The sequence below is a fragment of the Montipora capricornis genome, chromosome 14 (assembly GCF_036669925.1).
Source record: "Montipora capricornis isolate CH-2021 chromosome 14, ASM3666992v2, whole genome shotgun sequence".
NCBI classification, from domain to species: domain Eukaryota; kingdom Metazoa; phylum Cnidaria; class Anthozoa; order Scleractinia; family Acroporidae; genus Montipora; species Montipora capricornis.
In genome coordinates this window covers 1899536-1925000 of record NC_090896.1, presented here as the reverse complement: position 1 = coordinate 1925000, position 25465 = coordinate 1899536, and the positions used below count along the sequence as shown (strand labels likewise).

Genomic DNA, 25465 nt, shown 5'->3' with positions numbered 1-25465 from the left:
ATGGCCTAGTTTCCACGAGTCTCCGATAACTCTGGTAAAGCATCCGAAGTAGTAATCGATGTAACGTTTCACTATCGGGTGGCTATTAGAAGCACACTTAAAAGTTCGGATAAACAAAACTTTAATGACACAACACGATGCTGTACAACATGGCGGATCTCTCTCTTAGATACCTATAACTCCGCACGTTACATAGGTCCGCATAGCATACTTGTAAGACATTTACAATCGGAAGATCGTGGGTTCGACTCCTGCAAAAGGGCACTCGGATTTTTTCCCGACAATTCCAGAGTCAACATCGCTAAATTAAATCTCTTCAAACTTTGATTGCTAAGATTGCTCCGTTTTTTGGAAGTCTGGTGTAGCCAGTCACAAGTGGTGTACAGTACAAAGTGCGCGTGACTGCGATACTCATTTCAAGATATGACATTCTTTCTACAGTTCAAATAGTTGACTTTCATTCTGTACTTGGTAAATGCTCTTCTGATAATAATATTGTCTGGTTTCTTAATCATATTTAGTTAAGTTTGAAGGTCTCCTTCAAGGTAGGGGAGAGTACCGCCTGTGAACTCGCTCGAGAGCTGAGTGCACTACCTCCATAAACAAAGCTATGTAGCATTTTTGTACAGCATTTTTTTGTTTTTTTGTACATAATTTGGAGTGTCATTGGAATAAATAAGCACGGGTAAATTTTGTCCAAAGAATAACAAAATTGCAGGAACCCGCAGGGCGAGTACAATTCGTAGTCTTTGAAAAAAATTTACGACTGCTTATTTCAGTATTTTGAATCGCACGAGAAAAATCATGTGATTACTTAATAATCATAATATACATGACCAAATTTCGAGATGGCATTATCGTAAGTAATCAGAAGAGACGCATACGTACCACGCAATGACGCAAAAATTGCGTCATCGGGCGCACGCATTTGATTGGCCATCTGAGACTTTTTTTGATTATTGACCAATCAGAGTGCACCACTGTCATCTGGAGCTCTGAAGAAACATACATGTACAATGGGCCTTAATCACACAGCGGCCATGTTGAGTCCCGAGGGATTGAAAACTTTTGTTTTTCCTCCACGGAAACTCGTTCCCAAACATTTCAACTCGAGGCTCAGAGTACGAAATCTGTTGTCTATAGCCAATAGGGAACTTAAGGCAACGACCAACGGCAACGGCAACGGCAACGAGAACGTCATCTCAAAATATAAATTCACGTTATTGTAATCGCTTCGTTAATATTTCAACTTTTTTAATATGGCGGGGGTTTGGTAGTTCCTCAAAAATGACGCTGGTAGGAACGGCGCTCAATTTAGGGCAGAAAATGAAAATTTATCCTCAAGTAATGACGTTTTCCATAAAACCTAAAATTTTGCTATTTCACGTTGTAGTTTTGCTGACGACGGCAATGAAATGGACAAAAGTGAAAAACACACGTGCAGGGCGTGCAAAGCTATTGTTTTTGCCTACTAAATATGCAAATTTGTGACGTTCTCGTTGCCGTTGCCGTCGCCGTTGTCGTTGCTTAAGTTCCCTAATATGGCCGCCGCGCGAACAAGGTCCATACTAACCGGAAGACCTTGGACAGCAGTGACTTGAACCAGGTGGCTGACCAGCAGTTTTCGTTGAAACAATGGGTATGTACAATGGTTTGCTGGGGGTGCTCGGTCTCGCGGGCTCAGAAAACCTGGTTGTGGTCATTGTTATTTAAGGTTTTTCATACTAACCTCTTACAAACCAAGCGCGAGGGCCGTACAGGGAATTTTGGGCCCGAGGTCGAGGCAGTACGGACCGAGCACAGCGGGGTCCGTACAAAAACGACGGAGGGTCAATATTCCCCAGACGGTCCCGAGCAAGTGAGGTTATAAAGTTTTTCATTATATCGTATCGGTCATCTATCCCTTAAATCTTATTTCCGTTTGCCTTTTTTTTCCTGCAAGGTATACGGTGATGAAGGTTTAAGTCATTACATTGACGGCCAAACTGAGCCGGAAAACTGGATGAAATTCGTAAACTGCGCAAGACACAGCGAAGAGCAAAACGTGGCCTTGATTCAAGAGGGCGACCAATTGTTCTACGAGTGTTGTAAAGACATTCATCCTGGAGAGGAACTGTTGATTTGGTATGGAAACTGTTATACCTTGTCTATGGGGGTTCCTGTCGAGCTTAATGTTGGCACTTTTAAAGAAGGACTATCGGCATTGTCCGCCGAACTAGAGTTCAACGGTAAGGTTGATATATTTTTTAAACTGAACATTGTGTCGCTTTTTTTAGTACTATAACGGTTCAAATGATCCGACGGCTTAACTCCATGGCGTTACGCCCAGGTTTTTTGAATGAAAGGACGCTGTGGGTTCAAGTTCCTTCCTATCAGGCACGAGATGATCTTACTGGAAAACTGAAGATAAATTGCCTCCTTTGCCTATTGACAACTGCAAAGTAGATCTACCTCAGAATGTCAGACAATTAGCCTTGGGCCATTCGTCCCCTGTTTAGACGGTGTCCCCAAAGTTAAATGATAACGATCCATTTATAGTGCGACGCGCCTTACCATGGCCACCTAACAAAGTTTTTTAAAACTTATACTCCAATCAGGTTTGCGTATTTGATTGACAGTCACCCCTCCTTGCAAGGTTCGCATAGTTGTTAGTTGAACACCGTTGCATGGGTTGTTGTGTTGACGTACTTACACGAAGTTGTCAAATGTGAAAGTTTGTTGGGTGGCCACGGTAAGGCGCGTTGCATTGTAAAACCCAACCCGTAAGCCATTACCAAAATTAGAGCTTAGATGTAAATACGAACATCGTTACTTTCGACCTAGCCATGAAATTCAATGCTTCAGATTTCATCATGTTAAGATGTTCCGCGAATATTCCGGTGCCCAATCGTTTATGGGCGAGTTGACTGGAATCTTTTCCAGCTTTCTCCACTAAGGATACGGCGCAATAAGCCGAAGGCCCATCACGTAACACTTAATTGTTCATAACCCTGTCGGTTGTGTTCCAAACAGTATTTGCAAAGAGTAGGGCGAGTTCCCAGTGCAAAGGTCCGCCCTATATAAAACAGTCTTGAAGCTCTAAATGTGGTTTCACTGACTTGTTTTATTACTGATAAAATGGTTTCTCACAAAGAGTTTCAAGAGCTCATGGTCGTCAACCAATCGACGGAGCGAAACGGTACCTTTATAGTTGTCATTTCAACAGAACTGAGATCAGTGCCTGGATAACTTTTACGCTGTCTAAGCCCCCTCTTTAAGTGCTCACTTATGCTTTAGTTGTTCCTTTTGTTCTTATCCTATCTTTTTTGTTCCTCCTCATAGATTCGCCTGGAGATTACAAATGTAATCGTTGTGGTAAGGTATTTGCTTACAAATACTACCGCGACCGTCATCGTCAATACACGCGATGCATCGACACAGGAGACCGGAAGTTTCCTTGCACAATTTGTGACCGCTCCTTCGATAAGCGTGATCGGCTACGTATTCACGTGTTGCATGTGCACGAGAAACACCGGCCGCACGAATGTGCGGTTTGCGGAAAACGCTTTTCGCAGTCTTCGAGCCTTAACAAGCACATGCGCGTGCACAGTGGGGAAAGGCCGTATAAATGTCCGCACTGCGTTAAAGCCTTCTCTGCCTCGTCAATTCTGCGCACGCACTTACGTCAGCACAGCGGAGAGAAGCCATTCAAATGCCAACATTGTGATCGTGCGTTCGCCTCGCACGCTGCACATGATAGCCACGTGCGACGCACGCATACTAAGGAGAAGCCATGTGTGTGCGAATTCTGTGGGAAAGCCTTTGCGCAGTCATACGAACTTAAATTTCACCTCAATATGCACACGGGAGCCAAGCCTTACACGTGCGAGAAATGTGGTCGAGCGTTTTCAAGCCCTTCGTCGCGCGATCGTCATCGTGCTAACTTTGATTGCGTCACCAAGAAAAACCGCGCACCTAAAGTGATGCGTAAGAATCAAGCTAACACTCAACATGACTTAAAGTAACAGCAACATTAATAAAACAAAATGTGAAAAGTTGTCCAAGGAAAAGAAATGTTTTTGAGTGAAAAACAAAAACGTACAATGTACAAGTCGTGGTCATAACTTGCTTGCTAAAAGTAAGGTGTAATCCTTGAATCAAAGCTGACGGATATCCATATGTCCTGTTTGTCTTAAGTTAGGTCTTATCACCTAATGGCAATCGCGTCTTGAATTGATTTCACTCTAGGTGAAATCAATTCAGAGAAACCTTCAATTAATGTTTCGTCGTTCCAAAGTTAAAATTTAAAAAGTCGTTTCATTTTGTTGTGTAAACGATGCTTGTGTGAAGGTAAACCAGCAACTCAGGATCCCAATTTTGCGAACAGCCCTTGATCTAGATTGGCCTATAAATAAAATGCACTTTATCTAAAATAGGCGCATCGCAACTGTGGAATCCTTGTAGCTAAGACGATGGAGGAAACACAGCGCATGGAATCGACGTTGCAAAACAAAACCTCTAACCGGTGACAAACAGACCAACAAATGAACCAATCCGAGCTCTAAGCTTGCACGTCAAGCGCGGGAAAATGTGTGTGCGTCGGCAAATGTTGGGTGCTGATTGACTGTCACAATGGCACAAGTTCTTTTTCGCCAATGATAAAGGGCGTTAATAATAAACTTTGCAACTATAAACCGTCGTGGAAGGTATTTAGGAGAAAACCACGGCGAAAGCCAGCCGGTCATGTTGTCTCTGTCGTTAAAAACATCTTCGAATGGACGTAATTTATTAGCAGCAAAAGAGCTATTTTTCTTGTTAAAGAATTTATTTATGAATTGATTAAAATTAATATTCACCGATTAACATCGATTGTATTGCTGTTATGGCATTTATTTTCTATGCCCATAAAAGATATGCTGATATATGAACCGCTGCTTTCGCGTGTTTTAGCGGATGTTTTGTTTGCTTCATTTCTCTTTGTCATTTTTTCTTTTTCTCTAATTCTTACTAGGGAAAATTACAACTTAAATCTAATTCTCACAAGTTTAGCCTCCGTTAAACGCTTCTAAAACGAAGTTTTATATAATTTCATACAGTCTTGTTGTTACTGAACGCGTTACCGCATAAGTTCTCATCGCATAAAAAAAACAGCAACACAGTTAAAACGTTTCAGGAATAGCAAATTAGTTTTCCTTTACATGCTCTAGGAATGAGCACTAACTGCGTTTTCATGCGATAGACTTCTCACTTGAAGTCGCTTTAAAAGCAGGGTGACCTCGGTTGTTTGGAAGATGGATAACGCTATCCAGCGGATGAACACTAGCAAAACCAATTGAGTTATCCATTATGTAGTGACTTAGTCAGAGGATATTTAACAAGTATTCACCGAAGGAAGTGGAGGTGGCTAGCGGTGGATATTTACCTCGCCGCTTCGCGGCTCGGTAAATATCCAACGCTAGCCACCGACACTGAGGTGAATAGTTTTTTTAGTATATACTAAAACAGTGAGATAATTTACAGCACAAAAAATTAATTTGGATGTTTTCTTCACTTTTCACGGGTGCAAATCAGGACGCCATTTTTTCCCGAGTTGCTCGGAGGTAAATAGCACAGGATATTCGGAGTTTGACGAGCCAATCAGCGCCCGCGTTCAACGCTATCCACTGTTTTAGTATACAGCTATTTTGAGAAACGTCGGAAAAAGTGCACGCGACAATCCTGAAAGGTATTGTGGGTGATTTTAAGTGCACTGTTTTTCAAAGAAATTTAAAAGAATCGTAAGGGAGGCCACTGATATATGTTTGCGAGTGCTGAAGGAAAGTAACAAAAGTAGGTTCGACAGCTACAGTCGTTAGCAACAGTGTATTGATCATATCCCATATTACCTTTCGGGATTGTCGCGTGCACTTTATTCTTGACAAACTTTCTCGAAATAGCTGTATACTAAATAGCGCTATCCGCTATTCGAACAACTGGGATCTTGAGTAAGAAGTGCTCTCTTCGGTATTTTCATGTCAAGTAAATTGAAGTTTGTATCAGCAAATCTTCTTGATCTCTCAGATCACGCATAGTATGCGAGCGGGCTCCCTTTCTGCGCTTTGAGAGAAGGAGATCCTGTAATTCTACCCCTAACCCCAGTCCCTCGGAGACCCTGCTCGCAGGCTAATCACGCGAGGGTCTGGCTTCCCATCGCAGAATCTGATCCCTCTGCGTGATTTCTTCCGCTCTTCCTGCCGTTCGCGACATCCCACAAAGTCACGAACTTGGTTGCATGCCATTACATTATACTACACTTAATACGACAAAAACAAGACTGCTTTTTGCGGAGAAGTTTTGCAGCAACTGCAGTGATTCCATTGGCACCCAATTTGTAGTCCTCCAGAGCCTCCAAATACTCTTTCGGTGGCCACTGGCGTTCTTCAATAAACGGTTTGTCATCTTTGATAAGGGAGTCCAGCTCCCGTGTGTTGCATTGGAAACTTTGGTAATTTACGGCGATGAAATGAAGACACAACTTGGTCAATTGGTTTGCGTTGAAGATCTGAAAACGGAGACAGCGTACCGCGTTTGGCACCCACCTCTTAGGTTTTCTTACATTAAAATCATGTTAAAGGATCAGCTTTTCAAAATAAGCGGATTGCAGTTTGACGACTGGCTTTTCGGGCCCGAAAAGTTCTCGGGACTTTCGAGAAACAGGCCCCTGGACCGAGGGGTCCCAGATCCGCAAGCGAATCTGGACCGGGGAGTCCAAATTCGCTGCGACACCGGAATAGGGTCAATCGTACGCACCCTTAAAGATGCGGTATTTGTGGGAAGAAAAAGCCCCTGGAATAAGTGTCATAAGTTAAAAAATATGGTAACCCATCGATGCGAGAATTTTTTTCTTTGTGTTTGAATTTAATTTTGAGGTTAAAGATTATACTCCCTAGGATCACAATTCTACATTGAACTTCTGAGTTTGGGGAAAATTTAAGTTCAAAAGAAGACTGGCGTAATATAATTTTGATGCGAGAAATTTTAGTTTTGGCACAGGCAGACAACCCTAAAGGATGCGAGAGCGCGTGACATCACTTTATTTTTTGGCAGTTGTAACGGCCCATTCAACTGATCGAGGAAAATGTTCCATGAAAACTTCAAATCGCGATGTTTCTTTTCGAAAATTCATTTTATCGACAGCCAGATAAAGTTCACTCACCCACTTTTTTCTGCGTTGCCGTGAGTGATATGATAGGTTTTTGGGACGCTTCGATTTCCCCCTTCAGATGCGATGCGTCGTCACATGCAATATAAATAGACAAGGGCGTGAGTGCCTCCAGAATTTAGCCGAATTTCTTCCACCTCCAAAGATCAAGCTTCGCTCAGGTTTTGGCCATCGCCATATGATCGGGATGGGAGTGGTCAACCCTTGGAATTTGATGAAAATCAAATTAACCAATCAAAAAGCTCAGATCTCCCCGAAGAGAGACAAAATTATTTATCTGGTCCTCGATGCTCCTTTTCCATCTATGGCCATTTTACCTGCCAGACCAGTAATCTTGTATACTGCATATGCTGTAACTGATGTCCTATCATTCTTTATATCGGTGAAACTGGACGGAATCTCAGGAGTCATTTTAGCGAACACTTACGAAATATACGGAACAACACTCCTGGTTTCCTTGTGGCCCAACATTTCAACTCAGCGGGCTACGGTATTCAGATATCCGGATACGTGGTTTGCAGTTATGCCAAAGTACTGATCTCTAACGGAAGCAACGCGAAATTAAGTTGATTTTCCAGTTGGGAACTGTACAGCCTGATGGACTTAATTTCAACTTTATTTATAAATGACTTGATGCATGCGCGCGCACCACCATTCATCTGCGCGCTTCCTTCCTGATTGCGTATTTCAACGGTTGTCTTCACAACGAAGAAGAAGGGATCTACACCCGAAACGTCTGTGATTTTAAAAAAAGCTACTGACACTTTTTGATATTTATTTTATATCACTCATTTATATAGATCGTTTTCACGTGACGTCGCAGTTATTTCCGCCGCCATATTGGTGCACAGCATTCAGTTGCGTAATTAATGCAAATACAACCCAGATCTACAATTCTGGCTTTCTCTCCGACATGGATGTCTCTAAATGTGAACAAAAGTCAGACCAAAAGCCAGATTTAAGTTGTCTTCCGATTTCTGACTATGCTAAGAAGCTGGAACCTCGTGTTAAACAGCGATATTTGGAGAAAATTTCTGCAATTGGAATCGATCCCGTGCTTATCGAGGGGAACAATTTTGAAGCAGACTGCTTGCCTCCTGTTGAATCAACAGATCTTTTATTCTACCTTGTCTTAGAGGACCTTAGAGAGAAGCTTCTATACACAACAGCAGTTTAAGCGTGCCAAAACCCATCAAATCCCTCAGGGACAACACAGAAAGTAGTTGTTGAGTGAGCTTTATTTATCTGGCTGTCCATAAAATGAATTTTCGAAAAGAAACATCGTGATTTGAAGTCTTTATGGAACATTTTCCGCGATCAGTTGAATCGACCGTTACAACGTGACGTCACGCACTCTCGCATCATTTAGGGTTATCGTCTGTCTTCATGTATGCCTATACGCGAAATGTCGCACTGCTGGAAGCCCCGTTTTTGGCGGGAAGTTGTATGCCCAGCGGCTGTCATCTTTTTTAATATGACGTGCAACGACATACATGTATTGAGAAAAGAGAAGAGAGAGAGACAGAGAAAAAGCAGGCGACGACGAGTGAGCGATGTTCAACGTGAAAGAGAGCGACGGAGAGCACGAGATTTGCAGTGACAAAAAGCGAGAGAGAAAACAAGAAGGAGCCTGAATAAAGAGACGAAATTATAACGACGAGCAGCGGAAGAAAGAGCAAACACGAGCACGAGAAAACAGGCTGAATAATGGTGACTATAAGAACTGCAAAAAGAGGAAGAAAGAACGGGGAAAATAGACAGATTATAGCAATGAGCGGGTCGGACTGGTCGTATGGTAGGTAAAGCAGACTAGCTATAAAAATATCTGAAACAAAACAAAAATAAATAATACCGGTAATAGCGCTATTTCTTGTTTACAAACATTGACGTCCCATTTCTTTTGATATTCAAATTTGCCAACCATGGAACAAGAGAAGTCCCTGCTTCAACAGCCAATCAGGTTCTGGTTGGCATATTAATAACAATGGGTGACGTCACGAGAAACATCGCTATTGAGGAGCTCCGCTTTTAGGCTTGCTTATATTTATATATATATATTACCTCATTCCTCGCCTGTTATCCACATTTATTGAAAACTGAACTACGGATATCACATTTCCAGCATTTTCATAGGCTCGCCGGACACAGGTTATCAGCTCATATACATGCACTACCAAATATGGTCAATGAACACAGCAGCAAATACACAGTTTTGCGGTGCCGAGAAAAAATGGCCAAATAAATTCAACATAAAAGAGTTGTGATGTTGGGGTTTTTAATAAAACAATTATTCTACTCAAGCTTGCTGGATATGAAATGATCATAACCAACTCAGCGCTACGTGCCTCGTTGGTTATATATATCATTTCACATCCAGCGCGTCCTCGTAGAATAATTGTTAAATATCAAGCAATTTCTCAAAAGAGTGAGACAAATAAGCAGCCTGCCGTTTGCCATTTCACTCAACGCGCAGCAATACTAAATTTGTTTAGCATTGCGTTTACGTGAAACGGCAAACGGCATTTGACTGCTTGGATAAAATCATGAAAGTTCCCTTGTTTTGTTTCTTGTAAAAGCTTGAAATTTTTCTTATCCTAACTACTGTCCCTCTCTTGAGAAGTTGACATAACAGACAAGAAATGATTAACCCTTTCACTCCTGTAGGGTTCCCCATTGACGAGTAAAATCGACTGGCGTTAGACAGAGTAAAATCTATAAGTGTCACTCTTGGGAGTGAAAGGGTTAATGGGGACATAGTTTTTGGGTGAATCTAGCTGTTGTTAACCCTTTCACTCCTGTAGGGTTCCCCATTGACGAGTAAAATTGTCTGGCGTTAGACAGAGTAAAGTGTCACTCTTGGGAGTGAAAGGGTTAATCAAATTAATCAAACAAGTTTCTTTAATTTTTGTCAAATCTTAAATTTCAGCCTGACATACTATTGCTGTTTGACATAAAAGCAATGCTAAGTCACCAAATTCAAGCTCCCTGCAGAAGGGGACCAACCTCACCCCAAGGTTTCTTTTTTGATTGGTCGACAAGCCCCCTTGTTGAAAACCTGGAAGAACCTACGGATGAGGTCAAGCTTGGGCAACCAGGAAAAATAGTACAGCTTCCTGGTTGGCCCCTTTAACACCTATCTCCAAACCATTTTTTGAGAAAAATTAAAATATGATAAAAAAGGTATATGTTACTAGTAACCTTTTTAATATGACAAGGGTGTGGTAGTTCCTCAAAAATGACATTGGTCGGAACAACGCTTAATATAGGGGGGAAAATGAAACTTTATCATCAAGTGCTGAAGTCCTTCTTAAAACATCAAATTTGGCTATTTCACGTTGTTTTGCTAACTTTGGCAAAGAAATGGACAAAAGTGGAAAACGCACACGCAGGGCGTGCAAGGCTATTGTTTTTGCCTACTGAACATGCAAATTTGTGACGTTCTCATTACCATCCCCGTTGTCATTGCTTAAGTTCCCTATTAGCAACCGGATGTTATGAATACAGATGACAAACACTACAAATTTAAGACCCCAGGTTGGTATACTTTAATAGTATTCATCCCTCAATAGATGTTCATATTGGTTACCACATCTTTTAACAAATTACCATTACATTAATTTTGTAAAGAAAAGGTGCCACCAAGTACCAATTCATTTCTTATCAAGCAATAAACTAACCTTTGAGAAAGACAAAGCATCCACAAACTCTTGGGCTAAAATTGAAGATGCAGTTACAACTTGCTGCAGATCCTTGAGTAAGAAATGTTCACAAATCTGTACTAAACGGGAAAGACACAGCTTATCTGCAAGGATGAGTAAATTCTCCACTTGAATTCTCTCCAGAGAAGGACAATTGTCTGTGTAAAGATACTCTAACATTGCTAGGAAACTTTGGCAATCAGTTCCAGGCAAATGTACCTAGCAAAATAAACAATGAAGATTTCTTGTTAGAATGATACCCAGACAAGAGAGATTATATACAATTGTGCAGGGGGGAAGTAATAAGATATGGGGAGGGAGGAAGTTGAGAGAAAAGAAATGACAACGGTGAAGGAGGAAAAAAATGAGGGGGTGTGCATGGTGGGAAGGAAGTCTAAAGCAAAAAGGAAGTGGAAAGGACAAGGTCCAAGAAAAGAAAGCAGAGGCAAAAAAAGGAGCCAGTGAAGGGAAGGAAGATGAATAAAAGAAGTGCTCATGGAAGAGTTTAGATTGCTAACTGGAGTTGTTTTGGCTAAAGGGCTGTTCAATGGTCATCCTTCTGCCAATTGTATGCAAGCATAAAATTATTGGAAAATTTTCTTTTTTTTCCTTTTTGTACATATAAGGTTGATGAAGATGAGGAGAAGAAGACCAAAAAAAACTTAGAAACTGGAATAGATGGATCTTAAGAGCAGACGAAATGGAAAGAATTTGAAGGAGCTCTAACCAGAAATGGAGATTCAAACAAACATGAACAGGTATGCTCTTAAATCCCAAGTTGTACATATTACCGGTATTTGCATTTACCTGGCTACTATATCCTTCTCTGAAGTTACCAGACAGGAGGGCAGCCAAAAAGGGTGATCGTGAAGCAAGGATGGCCTTGTGGGCATAAACAAGTGTGTCTTCCACAAGGAATGTCACATCAGAAAACACTGTTGATTCTTTGTCCAAAAACATGCCCTGTTGAATGGTGTGCAACATTGGGCATGGTTGCAGGACCTTTTTCCTTCTGTGACTTGAATTTTGCTGATTATCGCAGTCCTGCTTTGTTTCAGCTAGTTTTAGGTAATAATTGCAAATTTCCACAAGTGACCGAACATGTAATTTCTCTGAAGCAAATAACAGTTCTTGGAGGTTTGTTTTTTCTGTATCTTTGGAAATTCCTGCCACTCCAGTGTAAATAAACTCTAAAATTGTCACAAAAGTATCTCTGGAAATCCACTTCTTCACAACTATCACAGTTCCAATTTGACCATTGGTTTTTAGATTAACTGATGCATGTGAATCGTTTTTAAAAAGATCTTTGAATTGTTCCCAACTGCTGGCATTTTCATCTTGCAAAAGATCTTTGAAAACAGATGGAGTTAGCCATAACATGACTGCATGAGCCAAAATGCTTTGGCTACCATCTTCAAATGTAAAGAGAATATCGGCATTGGTGCTGCACTCAAGAACTTTCTGGAAGTCACTAGTGTAGGTGGAGGGCTCAATCTTGATTTCTGGAGGGGACCCTGCCAACAGAAATCCAATCCAAATAAATTGCTAGACGTTGATTTTTCATTAATGTTAATTTATTATCCATTCAAAGATGATCAGGCATTTCATGACTTACAGTGGCTAATGCTGATTTGTGGAAATTTGTATAGTCTTCATTTTCCACTAATTATAATTCACTTCGTCGGAGGCAAGTGCTCTGAGTGGTGAGAGTACTAGCCTCCCACCAATGTTGCCCAGGTTCGATTCCCAGACTTGGTGTCAATTATGTGGGTTGAGTTTTCTGGTTCTCTACTCAGCTCCAAGAGGGTTTTCTGCGGGTACTCCAGTTTTCCCTTCTCATCAAAAAGCAACATTTGATTTAATTTGCATTAATTAATTTGTTGATTTTAGTTTACAGCATCCCAAATTAGTGCTCCAGCACCAGAAGACTAGATTTTGCTTTCATAAAGGTAAGTGAAATCTGTTTATAAAAACTTGTGTACTTTTGAAGGAGTGGTTTACAAATTTCATTTCCAGCAGCCACTGTTGTGGAAATCAATTTTACATTTCAATAGTTTTAAAGGTTCATTCACAGTAATTTCCTCTGAAAAATCCTTGGAAGTTGGAAAGCAATTTTTTTCCACATTTGAAGGCTCATTGAATGACATTAGGAAAACAGGAATATGTCAGTTCGATTTATCTACATGTGGCTCAATTTCCTTTGAGAACTCTCTCAAATTCAAAGATCTTTTTGAAATTCTATGGATTGAGGTTCAGATAGGTTTCAAACCATTTTTTACAATATAGATACTGATGAAATACTAGTATTTTCCTTCTTTTGAAAAAATCATATTTTCACCATGCACAGTGAACATATCATTTTTATCTTTCACATGTAAGAATATGTGTTGAATATGTGTTGTCATTAGCCAATGAAACGCGAGCTTCCCCTTTATACTTTTATGCTTTAATGTAATTCTTCTCTACTACATCAACATATCTGGTTTCATGTTACACAACATGCTTGTGACCACTTTTTCATCATTTTGAAAAAGATAAAACAAAGTTTTTTTACATCTGGACATTTCATCAATATCTATGTAATAAACAGAACATTACATGGCTGCTTGGGGATACGAATTTTATCTTCTCATGCTGAAAGTATCTCTCACTGGTTCGCTTCGCTCACGTGGCGATGTAATATGCTCTTTATATATTTATCTTGATTATGAAGGATAATTGTTATAGGCATTAAAATAATAATTATTGCTAACCACTAGACTTTAATGTTGAGCTTCAGTCCCCTCATATACAACGCACATTACATTTTTTTCATATACTACATAATTTGCATATATTACATAAATTTTCATAAACTGCTTGTCTTCTACTCACGGATTGGGGGAATCCAGGTTGGATCAAATCCTCCCTTGAAAATTTGCGATCTCTTCGCTTTCCCCGCTTCCGCTTTTCGTTTTGTGTGTCCAAGCTGCACTGCTCTTTCGAATGCATCCGCCACTTGGTGTCCAGTCAATGCACTCGTCTCATGGTACGGGCATCCAACCTTCTCGGCTACATGTTTGGCCTCATCGGATGGGATCAAACATACATTGCTGAAACAGAGAACAAATTATTATTCAAAAGCTGGAACAGCAGAATACACTGTCTTAGTAAACTCTAGAATCCCTTTTGCAGCCGTTTTAATCCGGCGTATTGAGCTTTCATGCATACATAGGGGCTTTTCAGAGCTATTGAACACGACAGAACAGAACATTCAGCAACAACTATTAAGAATCCCAACTGGCCGCAGGCAAGCAAGTTGATCAAGCGCTCTAACCACTGCGTGCACTGCTTCAATTCAATTCACTTCAATTTCATTTTTTTATTGTTCAATAGGATATTATTGTGGCGAGTATTTTATAGTGCGCGCAAAAACAAATAGATCGGGATCGGATAGAAATGTCACATTCTTTTTTCTGAAACTTTACCTTTCAGCCTCATCTAACAAATCACACTTTGTTCCAACAATTAGGATTGGTGTTTGGGGTTCATACTTGCGAAGTTCGGGTAACCATCTTTTTGTGACATTGTTAAAGGAGTCTCGATTTGTCAAATCAAAACATAGCATGAATACATCGGCGCAAATGTACGCCAAAGGACGCAGAAAATTGAAGAACCCAGAGCCTCCAGTGTCCCAAATGTTCGTTTGATAATTCCCAAGATCTGAAGTATCGACGTTTGTGAAATACGTTTCAAACGATGTTTCACAGTACGCTAATGAAGAATCAAATGGCCTCTTGAGAAGACTGTAACCATCGCACAAAGTCGCGTAAAGCTCTTGAGCTCGAGAAAGCAGCCATGTTTTTCCAACCCTTGCATCGCCGACGACAACTATTTTCAGAGCGTTCCTCAAGTGTCCAGAATTAGTCGCCATGACGGAATTCTGTGAAGTAGAATGGCCAAAGCCTGTCTGTGATCTTTGGAAAGATCGACCAAGCCGCAAAGATACTTATAAACAGTCATTCCGATAAGTTTACCGAGTCAGCCATTTGTTTTTATACAATGATCAACTCCCAAAATAGCTAGCCAATAAAAACACCTGAAAATTACGTAAGCGCTACGGTCCGCTTAACGCAGCGGTTTGGCTTGCAGGCGCTTGCGATCAACCACTGGTGGGGAATCCCCTTACTAGGTCACTGGGGGAGTGATCTCTATCCAACCCAACCGATTTTTTTTAGAAAACTGCTTTTGTGAATTTGCTGCACTTGTGAAAGGTATGCTTTTATAAACCGTTTACAAGTCCACCTTCCCACAAAATAATGTTGAGACACAGCTTTGTTAGGCTAAAACACATTCGAAACGAGGTTTAAGTATTTTGCTCTGTTCACAAGACCAAACAGCTCACCGATGCGAGGCCAACGTCAGTCGAACGCAGAATTCTCATCTTTTCTTCTCCAAAAATGGGAGATTTCGAGAGCCCTTCGTTCCTTTTTCGCGGAAGTTTGTGAAGTGAAGGGTAAATTGGTCGTTAGTGTTTCGAGTCGGATGGTCCTATCTTTTGTTTAAAGGATCAGGGGCACCCAACGCCAATTTTTGGAAAATATCTGTTCGGAAGACAATCTGAGATCAAGAATTTTCGAACATTTGTAGTAACGCGCGTTCGGTTCCTCGGTACCTGACAACAAAGATTCAAAAAAGTAAGAAGACTTGGAATAAAATCACGTTGTACGTTTGCTTGAAAGTATACAACAAAGTTGTAGGAAACATTGGAAATGAAAGAAAATGTAGAGTTATCTAAGAATGAAATAAGAGGTTAACAACAACAAGTAGGAGCTCCATAGGTGTTAATTTATAACGAATTCGAATCTTACAAACTCGAAATCTAAATCTACAGAAAGCGGCCCAACTCGAGCGACCGTTAAGAAGAGTAGCTGGACGCACTTTTAAAGGCGCGGTGCCTTAGGTAGTCTCCCTCGCAGCCGTTTTTTGAATGTCACGCAACGTTCCCCCAAAAGTAACGTTGCGTGACATCCAAAAAACGGCTGCGAGGGAGACTATGTCTTAGGCACACGCGGATGATATGTCACTCAACCGTAGTCGCATACAGAGCTCAGCGGTAATTTGTGCAAATAAAAAAAAGCCCCTAATGGCAATGTGTCCATAAATACGTTACGATATGTTATCTGTCGTTTTTTTTTTTTGATACCCAGTCCCTTTATCTCACGATGTAAATTATCTTGTAGAGGTTCCGTCTCTCTTTGTTGCTGTTTGTGAATCACCATCTTGGATTACCAGTTGTACAGTAAAAGGTAAAGTCTCTGATTACGAGCCAGAAGGTCCATCAGTTGTACAGTACAGTTATTGTCCCCGTTTAGGCGCGCTTGCTATCTTCGGGTCAGACTAGAATTTAAAATTGAGATTTCGCTTAAGAAGCCTGGCGAATTCCTCCTTGTTTTGCGTGACTCGTTGAGCTTGTTGAGTGGACACCTGAAGATATTTTGCACCAAGGGTCACGATAGTGCTTTTTATTCGGTTTAGCAAATAGCATGCATTTGACGAGATTGTTGTTGTCGTGCATACACTCCTGTGCCGTGTATCGAAGGCATTGCTCTGTTATGAAGTCCCGCAGTGGTGGTGTGCCTACCAGTTGCTAGCAATCCGGTTTCGAATATTTCAATACGAAATCACCCTCTTTCTGTGATCGTCGCCTGTGCCCGCCGCGGATCATTCGTCGTAGTAAACGGTACCAGCATACGTCAAGTTTGCGCATTTCTGCCTCCTTTGGCAAGCAAGCTTGAGTACCGTATACTAGCCTCTCTCTGACACTTGCTTCAAGCATTTTTCGACGCGTTGCCGTGGACACTTGTCTGTCTGCGAGTACGTTTGCGAGCTGGTAAAACTTACCAGTCGCTCGTGAGACTCGAAGCTCCGTGTATTAAACTTGACTGGTCCTCGGTGGAGATATCGTTGCCGAGGAGTTCGAGGAGTTGTCTGCAGTCGTCAGGATCGGTACAGTACAGCTAGGTCATCAGCATACAGGATCCAGTTTATCACTTGAATGCCCGTCATGCCACCACCCGGTTTCGCGCGCTATTCACGATTTGTACGATGCGTTGGAATTTGATATTGATACTGGACTCCAAAGCCGTTTGGAAACGCCTAGTTGATTTCCGCTGTTGCCACCTTGAGCACCCAATCAAAATAATATTTGAAACAGGGAGGAGACTCTTGCCCCCCTTTGTCTTCAGCCAACCTCCATCGGAAATTAAAACTTCAATCCAGCGATATTAGCTGAGGTGTTCGTGTACAATTCCTCCAAACTATCAATCAAAATTTTGCTTATGTTCGCGCCCGAAGCACCGCACGTAACAGATTTCGTGGGATCCAGCCATACGCCGCCTTTGGATCGATGTATAATGCCATCAGAGGGCCCTCAAATTTCTTCCACTGATAGTGCATCTGTTGTTCATTTATTCTGCCGAAACCCGAACTGATTGTTGGCGAGGTGTGTCTCGTAGGCTGTATTGAGGCGTTGGACAAGTAATTGAGGCAAGATTCGACTCATATTGGCACCCACACAAAGCGCCCTGTAGTTGGCCGGGTCCGCCTTGCAGCCCTTCTGATATAGCCACGTGATGTGGCTGTGCTTCCATGTGGTCGGGATTTTGCGATCATGCCAGATTGAATGTAGCAATTCAGCCGCTCAACCATGGCGTCGCTGGTGCAGTATTTTACTGAGAAACTTTGTTGAGTCTGTTGGCAGCTTGTCTGTGACGCTCTTGCCATTTTTAAGTGGTTGAGAATGGACCGAATCTCAGACGCTGACGTTAGTGACTCATTTATAGACAGGACTTAATCTGGTTGCAAGCCTTCGATAATTTGTGGGTCGGCGATTTCAGGTGGCATTGGCAGGTGGCGCTTCTTGAAGTGGTTCTTGAAGTGCTCCTCGCGCTTTTCTCGCTTGATGCTGATTTTTTGACTCGTGCGATCAACTTTCGTGCGAGGGCGAACTCTTTCTCGGTTTGACGAGCCTGCTCAGCGGTATTGGTTTCACCAGCACGTGCGTTATAGAAACGATTTTTGGTATCATCTCGAGGCTCCGGGGAATAAACTCATACAAATCCTTCTATTTATTACCCAGAGCCTCGAGATGATGCCTTTTGTTTAGGGCAGAATTTTTGGTCTATTAGTCAATATCAAAAATACCATAATACTCTTTGTTTGTCCCTCCAAATATTTCCATAAGCATTGTTTCCAGTTTCTCTTGAGACCATTATAAGTCCCAAGAGAAAATAAAAACAATGCTCATGTAAAATTTTGGTGAGACAAACAAAAGAGTATTATGGTGTTTTTGTTATTGTCTAATACGTTTCCTGGTGCTCGCGAAGTTGGGCTGCGCCACTGATTTTGGTGGACTATTGAACCAAGTTAACAAGTTCATTATCGGTCCAAGGATCACCGTGCTATACGTCGTCGATTGTTGAGATTGTCTTGTCCGCCGCGATGCGTAGCGTGTTGGTGATGTACTCACCGAGGTTGGACGGGTCGATGTTGGGTGGGAGGTCCTCGAGGAGGCTGAGTGTCCACCTTGTTCCTGTACTCAGCTCGAGTGAATTCGAACAAAGGCAAAGCAGAAGGCGACCCCTTTTATAGTTCGTTATGATAGTGTTTAGGAGCAACTTTCGTCGAAAGGATATAGAGATATAGATGTATATTGTAACTGTTGCACGTTAAATATATATGAAATTGAAAAGCGTTTACTTATATAATTATTTATTTTATTTTTATTGGGTGTGTCCAATTCCTCACTTAAACCGAATCCTCTGGGATATTAACAATATTCGTATAAACACGACTTACGTTTTGTTCCTTAACTCGAAGGATACTATTTTATAGTTGAAGTACTGTATATTAGGATAGATCTTTTTACGAATGTAAAGAGACTCGGTGTTCGATGTCAACTTTGGCATACTGGGAAAAATCCGACTGCTCCTGAAAAGTAGAACGAATGACCTTCCAATTACGTGTTCGGAATCGTAAGAGAGTCGTAGCCGATAAAATGGGTTCGGGAGACAGAGGGGTAGGTAAAAGAAAGTTATCGGCCTTCCAGTTTCAGAGTGGCACAATAAAAACAGTCATGCGAGCGGGATTTCTAAGGGCAAACCTTATAACATTTCCTTTATTTATCACGGCTGATGTAACGTCTCGTTCTCTGGTTGTGGATTTCGACAGAATATCGTGCGTTTAAATCCTTGTCGAAAGTTTGCACTTCGTGAAGCATATAAAATAGGGTTTAAGCTTAAGGTACAGAAAAAATTAAATTCCATAATGGGCAAAAGGACAGAAGAAAAATTTTCATGAATAGCTCCTGTAATAACAAGTGTATGAACAACAACAGATGGTCCGTAACCGTCGATAAAACCTACAGTTGCCAGCATAAAAGTTATCACAAGTTTCTTTTTTTCATAAGCTCTGTCTTCGGGTCTGTCTGCGAGCAAAGCACAAATTGTGTTGGCAAAGTAGAGTCCTTTGATGAGGGATCCATAACAATAAAGGAAAACTGCTAAGGGAATGTAAACGACCACTCCAGTCCATACGAAAAATAGCACTTTGCTGGATGGAAGGCAGAAATGGACAACTTCATTCCATTTCGATTCCATGATCGCGATCGGCAAGGAAGTAAGTACGCTTGAGATCCAAATAATTGCGATAGCTCTTTTCACATTCTCTTGTTTTAAGCGTAAGCCAATTTTAAACGGCTTTAGCAAAGCATGATATCTTTCAACTGCTAGAACCATTAAAGTAATGGATGTAGCAGGGATGGAAAAACCGAACGCCATCAACCTACAATCGAACTCCATTAAAACGACGTTTCTTCCCGGCAACATGAAACTCCATATACTGAAAGTGTTGATTACATCACTGACAGCCAAGTTTGCTAAGAGATAGTTCGTGACTGAATGCATTTCTGGTGTTTTGTGAACGATTCTGATAACCAGCACATTTCCAATTATTCCGACGATGAAAAATGGAATGGTGGCAACAAAGAGAATGAATCCCAGGTTACCATAGTCCGCCATTACATTCTATTACAAGATAGGTTTTCCTTCCTTCTTTCTGAATACTTTAGCTCTCATCTCGAAAATGCGATCATTCAGTAAAAGGTCATTTTATAATTTAGTTTATTTAAAAATCCTTTGAGGTTATTTGCCGAGATCTGGAACAGATGGTTCATTGGGTCATGCCAGAAACCCACAAGGGTTGAAACGTGTAACGGCCCCTTGTGTGCTGGGAAACAAGCTTCTGAATATTCACTTTGCTAAGTACCATATTTGGAACAACAAGAGAGAAGCTGAACATTCAACCAACCAGGTCGCAAGAACACCGTGACGCAATACCACCAATGTTCTCGCGCGAAATTAACTGGACTGAATATTCGGAAGCTGTGAACGCGCGTTACACGTTTCAACCCTTATGGGTTTCTGGTCATGCTAAGTTACTTCTTTAATTCAATGAATGCAGATATCTTGACGAATCACTAAACTAAAAGGGTTTCTCGGAGGTTAATTTGATTGAAAGTAAATCGGTGTGGGAAGAGCTCTTTCCGTTGCATATGCCGCGTTTCACATTTAACAGGCAAAAGAGTGCCAATTTTTCGCAGAAAAAAGGCGGTGCCTTTAGTGGATTTGTCATCTTTAAAGCTTTTCTGATTAAGTAAAGCATGGATTTTCTTGGCAGAATCTGCAATTATTTTACCAACGAAAGTCTCGTTTTTCCTCGTGATCGTCACTTGTAAGAAGTTAAAATGGCCGTACGGAAATGACGGCGTTGAGACAAAAGGTAGAATCTTATTTGTCGTATGGTCACGTTAAACATATCATTCAGTTACTTTTGCTCAAGGAGTCCATTTCTAAGACGCTGAAAAAATTCGAAATTTATTCTAATCAGAATTTTTTCTACATCAATTCATTCTTAAAAACTTCTAAACGTCGCATATGTAATTTAAAGAGATTTTCCCACACAAATTTACCAATTGTCGAAGTTACTTTGGAGCACCCTGTGTTTGAGTAGATACTTTGGGAAATCATCACTTATGATTCCGGGGAAACTTTAGTAAAGATGATCAAGAGAGCCTGCTTAAAGCAAATTAAAAACTGCTTCAAAAACTACGAATTTATCATGCGCAAATCAATTACCTTATTAAACTAAGAAAATTATTTTCGACTTGATCATGAAATATTCGAGAAGTTTAATGGAGACAATTCAAAATAATATTGTCACATCGACAAAAAGCATATAGCTTTTTGTAAGAAAAATATGCCCTTATAACATTTCGCTATTTATTGGCGCAAAGAAATGATTCCCACTCAAATTTACTTGAAAGTCGTGTTTGATGGGCGGATAGTTTAAGTTATCAAGTCACTGCCGTGAAGGAAACTCAAAGATTATTCGATGAGCCAGTTGGCAGCAAAAACATAATTTTGACTATTTGAAAAACGGAAACTTAATAGTAGCTAGTTTATATCATGAAAAGTTCAAGAAGTTCAATTAGGTGAATGTTGTTAAAACAACGCGTAACAGCGTAACGAAATGTTTTAGTAACGAGGAATCGCGGAGAGTTGCATCCTGGCCGCCATGGAATACTCCTTAAACTAATGATAATCTTGGATTAGTAAAGATCGTTCGATCTCCTCCAAAATACGTTAGCTCTCTTCTTAAAAATGCGATCAAAGGGCAAAAGTTCATTTTAATTATCTAGTTTAATAAATCCGAGTTTACAGTTTTTTGCGACAACTAGAACAGATGTGTTCCGTTAAAATGGATCGTTTTTCAATTAGTTATGTATTTACATCTATTTCGCTTGATCATCCCTTAGTTAGTTTCTTTGAAGCAATGAATGCAGATCTTGACGAATTAATGAACTAAAAGTATCAACTAAGAGATGGGGTTTCTCGGCTCTAAGATAAATTCGATTGAAAGTGAATCAGTGTGGGAAGAGCTCTTTACATTGCACATGTGACGTTTCTTCGTTCCAATCACATTTAACACTGAAAAGAGTGCCAACTTTTGGCAGAAAAGGCCTTGCTTTTAGGGAGTTTGTCACTTTATGATGTAAGCAACCAAAGACATGTACAGGAAAACGTATTAATGTGACAAAATTAAATTAAACTCGGGTCTAGGGCTGACTAGGAAAAAAGCACTTTGAGGAGAAAGTATCAATAAGACAAATTGCATTTAGAACGTTTTTGTATCTTTCACCGGAATGAGTTGAACAAGTCTTAGCGGAAGTTGAAGTTCGACTGGCTTGCGTCTTGTCATAGCGATTACGTGAGACAGTATTGCGCTTGCGTAAACTCAGGCTTTGAGGCACTATTCATGTGCATCGTAGCAAGGATTGAGGGCCGAGTTCAAGGGAGGGCACGCATTCTCTCCGTGTATGGTGAGAAGATGGAATTCCAGTCGAACTTTAACTTCCGGTTAGTCGCGTTCAACTTTTGAATTCCACCTTGTCACCCGCAGGGGGGGGGGACGCGGGAGACTTCAAAGGCAGTTGCATTTCTTCATTCAAATGAAACATTACTGCAACACTGTATTGGCAAAAATGTCTTCCACCATCTTTTTGTCATAGAACTTAGCGAAAGTGGTCTCTAATTTCCATCCGGCTTCAAGAAAAATATCTGCTGGGGGAACATCGTTCAAGTTAGCCTTTGAGGTTGAGGCTACCCTAGTACTATGAGGTGTAAAATGCTCACATTAATGCCTGAACCTTGTAATACAAAGTTTACCCAACGACTTAAGGTACATCTTGACACGGGATCGTATCGTTTAAACATAACAGTGGTTAGTCAAATACTCCTTAAAGGTGGTTACAATATATAGTCTAAGATCTGTGATTGGTTTCAATTTCTTAATTGTTCCAGTTTGCGACCTAATGGCCGGGCTGAGATTGTTCCAAATCAGCTGATTACCCGAACTTCAGTCAAATCTTAACAGTTTTCCGTTTGCGGAGTTTGTTGAACTTTTCTTCAAGCCGGGTCTTCCAGCAGGCCGTCGCGTACAAGACGCGTCCCAATTTTAGTGAGTTCTTTATGAACGGGAGGTCCTGTTTCCTCCGACTTTAGCCGGATCGTTTTATACAGTTTCGAGGAGGTCCCCGGTAGATTCGGCGGCCTTGGATTGTTTGCCGGTGCTACGTTCTTCCACGTCGGACAACAGGTCATTGACCGAAGCATCAACGTTAACATCCATGCGCCCGTTCGATGATGACGATCTTGATTTTCTCGTTGAGAGGGGTTTGACAGATTACTGTCGTTTGTATCACCCTCAATAACCTCCTCCTCACAGACATTAATTCTCAAGGGTTTGTGTCAACATGCTCGAAAGTGATTTCGCCATCTGGGAAAACCCTTTCTCCACAGTGTTTTGTAAGGGTTAATTTGAACGCTCGCAATGTCTTCTTGACGGCACTCGCTTATAACCTTAGTCCCATCCTTGTCGCTTGGTGCTGCGTTTCGAGTGTCTTTTAGGCGCTATCTCCACCGGTACTGAGTGCACGTCCACTCGAACGTCTGTAGGCGAAGGCGAACTAGTTGGCATTGTGTGAGGTAAAATAAGAAACAACAACCCGGTTTTCCCAGACGGGCACTGAGTTCAAGCAAGTGCAATGCTATCTTACGTGTTCCCTTTGTGGGTGACAAGGTGGAATGTGGCAGTTGACGGGATGAGTGGTCGACTGCGAACCGTTCTTTTTTTTTTGCGCCTTAGTGCCAGTTAACATTTCGAGGTGGCTGGTCTGACCTAAAAGGTCTTTCTTTGTTCATAATAATAGATTGTCGGGAAAAACTGTCTAAAGGAGTACCTTTTGAAAAGTTCAGTGAGTTGAAAATGCTAATTGCTACGTATCTTAAGCCTTGATATCTCAGTTTACTCATCTCCAAGGAAGAAATATTCTCGAAAAATCCATAGGAATAACTAGTAGAGAAAAGTTAATAAAACAGTTGAAAACAATTTGAAATTTATCCTAAGCAGAAATTGCCCAACACCCACTAGTAATCCTTCTTGAAAAGTTAATAAAGAGGTATTTCTTCACTGATGTACTTCTAATTGAATTTACTTGATTGAGTCAGAAGGAAGATTCAAAAGCGACAAACCGACCATTTCTTTTGTCTTTATTCTGTGTTATTTATTGGACGAAGACATGATTACATTGGACTCTGAAGCCCCTCGATAATCAGGAGAATAAGACAGGTACAAGCCGATCGCGAGTAACTCATATGTTTAGTTTATCGTTTATCTTGCCGCTTGCTGGCTTTTCTTTAGTCTCTAGCCTCAAATAGTTGTATTTACTTTCCTCGCACATGGTTCAAGTGGCTCTTTCTTCTCTTTGCCCTTCCACGTTTATCTCGTCTTTCTTCGTTACAACTTGCTAGATATGCCTACGATATTTGTTAGTCTTTTGGGAAGAATGTCCAGTTATTGTGGCTTTCTACTGATTGACATGAAACTGAGGAGCGTATGTGTATTTACCTTAAATTTATTAACTTGGATCTGTCCAGTTCCTGATTCGAACAAAATGCCCTGATCTAGGATACTTAACATTTTCGTAAACGTGACATTACTTTCTTCACAAGATCGACTGCTAAAAAGTTAAATTATGCTTCTACAAACTTTTCTACAGATGTGAAAAGGTGTTTTCTTTCATTGAAGACTCGAGGATACTGGGAAAAATCCGAGTTCTCCTGTACAGGGGCCCGTTTCTCGAAAGTCCCGAAACTTTACGGGCCATTTTCGGGACGGTGTCACAATTCCGTTTGTATCTTAAGAAAGGAGAGGATTTAAGTCGTCATTCTTTTTCTTTTTGTCACCTTGAAAACATGTTAAAAGATCGGCTTTCCAAAACAAGCGGTTGGCAGTTTCACAAATGGCTTTTCGGACCCGAAAAGTTTTCGGGACTTTCGAGAAACGGGCCCCAGGACCCAAACCGTCATGATTTGCCTCTGAGCCACTAGTGAGGTTTAGTATCGCCCAACTAGTGGACTATATGCAAATCCTGCATTTTGATTAGTCCTTGAGTAACGAAAAGCTTGACGCTTTCTTTCGTTTTATTCCCAAATAAATATTTCTTCAACTGGCATTTGCTAGCTTTGTTATTGCCTTTACTAAAACAATTAGACCCTTCGCCCTCAAGGGCTACGGGTCTAATTGTTAAATAGCAGCCTCGGTGGAGCTCAGCAGACCATTCAACAGCGGTCAAGTGACAGAAAGTTATCGCCTCGCGAGTCGATAAAAAAAGAAATAAAACAATTACATAAGCAGAAGTTCTACGAAAAGAATTAACTTATGGTATTCCTTCTACACGGCTGCCGTGACATCTCGTTTTGTGGTTGTGAATCTCGACAAAATATTGTCCGTTTAAATCCTTGTCGAAAGTTCATACTGCGAAAAGCATACAAAACAGGATTCAGACACAAGCTACAGAAGTAATTAAATTCTAAAATGGGTACAACGACAGAAGAGTAATTTCCATGAGTAGCTCCGATAACAGCAAGGGTGTAAGAGGTAACAACTGGTCCATAACCGATTACAAAGCCTGCAGTTGCTAGCATAA

General features: G+C 41.0%; 2 protein-coding genes and 1 long non-coding RNA gene across 6 annotated transcripts in view; 2 read left to right on the top strand and 1 right to left on the bottom strand.

The window, feature by feature from the left end:
• Positions 1-4842, top strand: part of LOC138033305 (PR domain zinc finger protein 14-like) — a 21722-nt gene extending 16880 nt beyond the window's left edge. For all 4 annotated transcript variants that reach the window (XM_068881063.1, XM_068881062.1, XM_068881064.1 and 1 more), the window contains exons 4-5: positions 1943-2228; positions 3322-4842. In XM_068881063.1, the coding sequence (XP_068737164.1) occupies positions 1943-2228; positions 3322-4004 (969 nt within the window). In that variant the 3' untranslated portion in view covers positions 4005-4842. The remainder of the gene's footprint in view (positions 1-1942; positions 2229-3321) is intronic.
• Positions 3709-14919, bottom strand: LOC138033302 (rho-related protein racA-like). The gene is made up of 5 exons (XM_068881059.1): positions 14346-14919; positions 13753-13970; positions 11686-12392; positions 10858-11097; positions 3709-6520 (listed from the first exon to the last, which is right to left on the bottom strand). Exons 1-5 carry the CDS (start codon positions 14789-14791, stop codon positions 6257-6259), a joined length of 1875 nt encoding a protein of 624 aa, XP_068737160.1. The 5' UTR covers positions 14792-14919; the 3' UTR covers positions 3709-6256.
• Positions 8705-25465, top strand: part of LOC138033306 (uncharacterized) — a 31793-nt gene continuing 15032 nt past the window's right edge. Inside the window, exons 1-3 of the long non-coding RNA XR_011128602.1 lie at positions 8705-8975; positions 11505-11636; positions 12769-12827. This is a non-coding gene — a long non-coding RNA (uncharacterized lncRNA). The remainder of the gene's footprint in view (positions 8976-11504; positions 11637-12768; positions 12828-25465) is intronic.

What these genes read in the sequence shown, in the direction of transcription:
- LOC138033302 (XM_068881059.1), bottom strand. Translation starts at nt 14,791, where the DNA reads ATGGCGACTAATTCTGGACACTTGAGGAACGCTCTGAAAATAGTTGTC. An exon ending in AACCTGGATTCCCCCAATCC is followed by an intron (nt 12,393 to 13,752) that starts GTGAGTAGAAGA and finishes TTCTGTTGGCAG; the next exon opens with GGTCCCCTCCAGAAATCAAG. An exon ending in ATGCTTTGTCTTTCTCAAAG is followed by an intron (nt 6,521 to 10,857) that starts GTTAGTTTATTG and finishes CTCCGTTTTCAG; the next exon opens with ATCTTCAACGCAAACCAATT.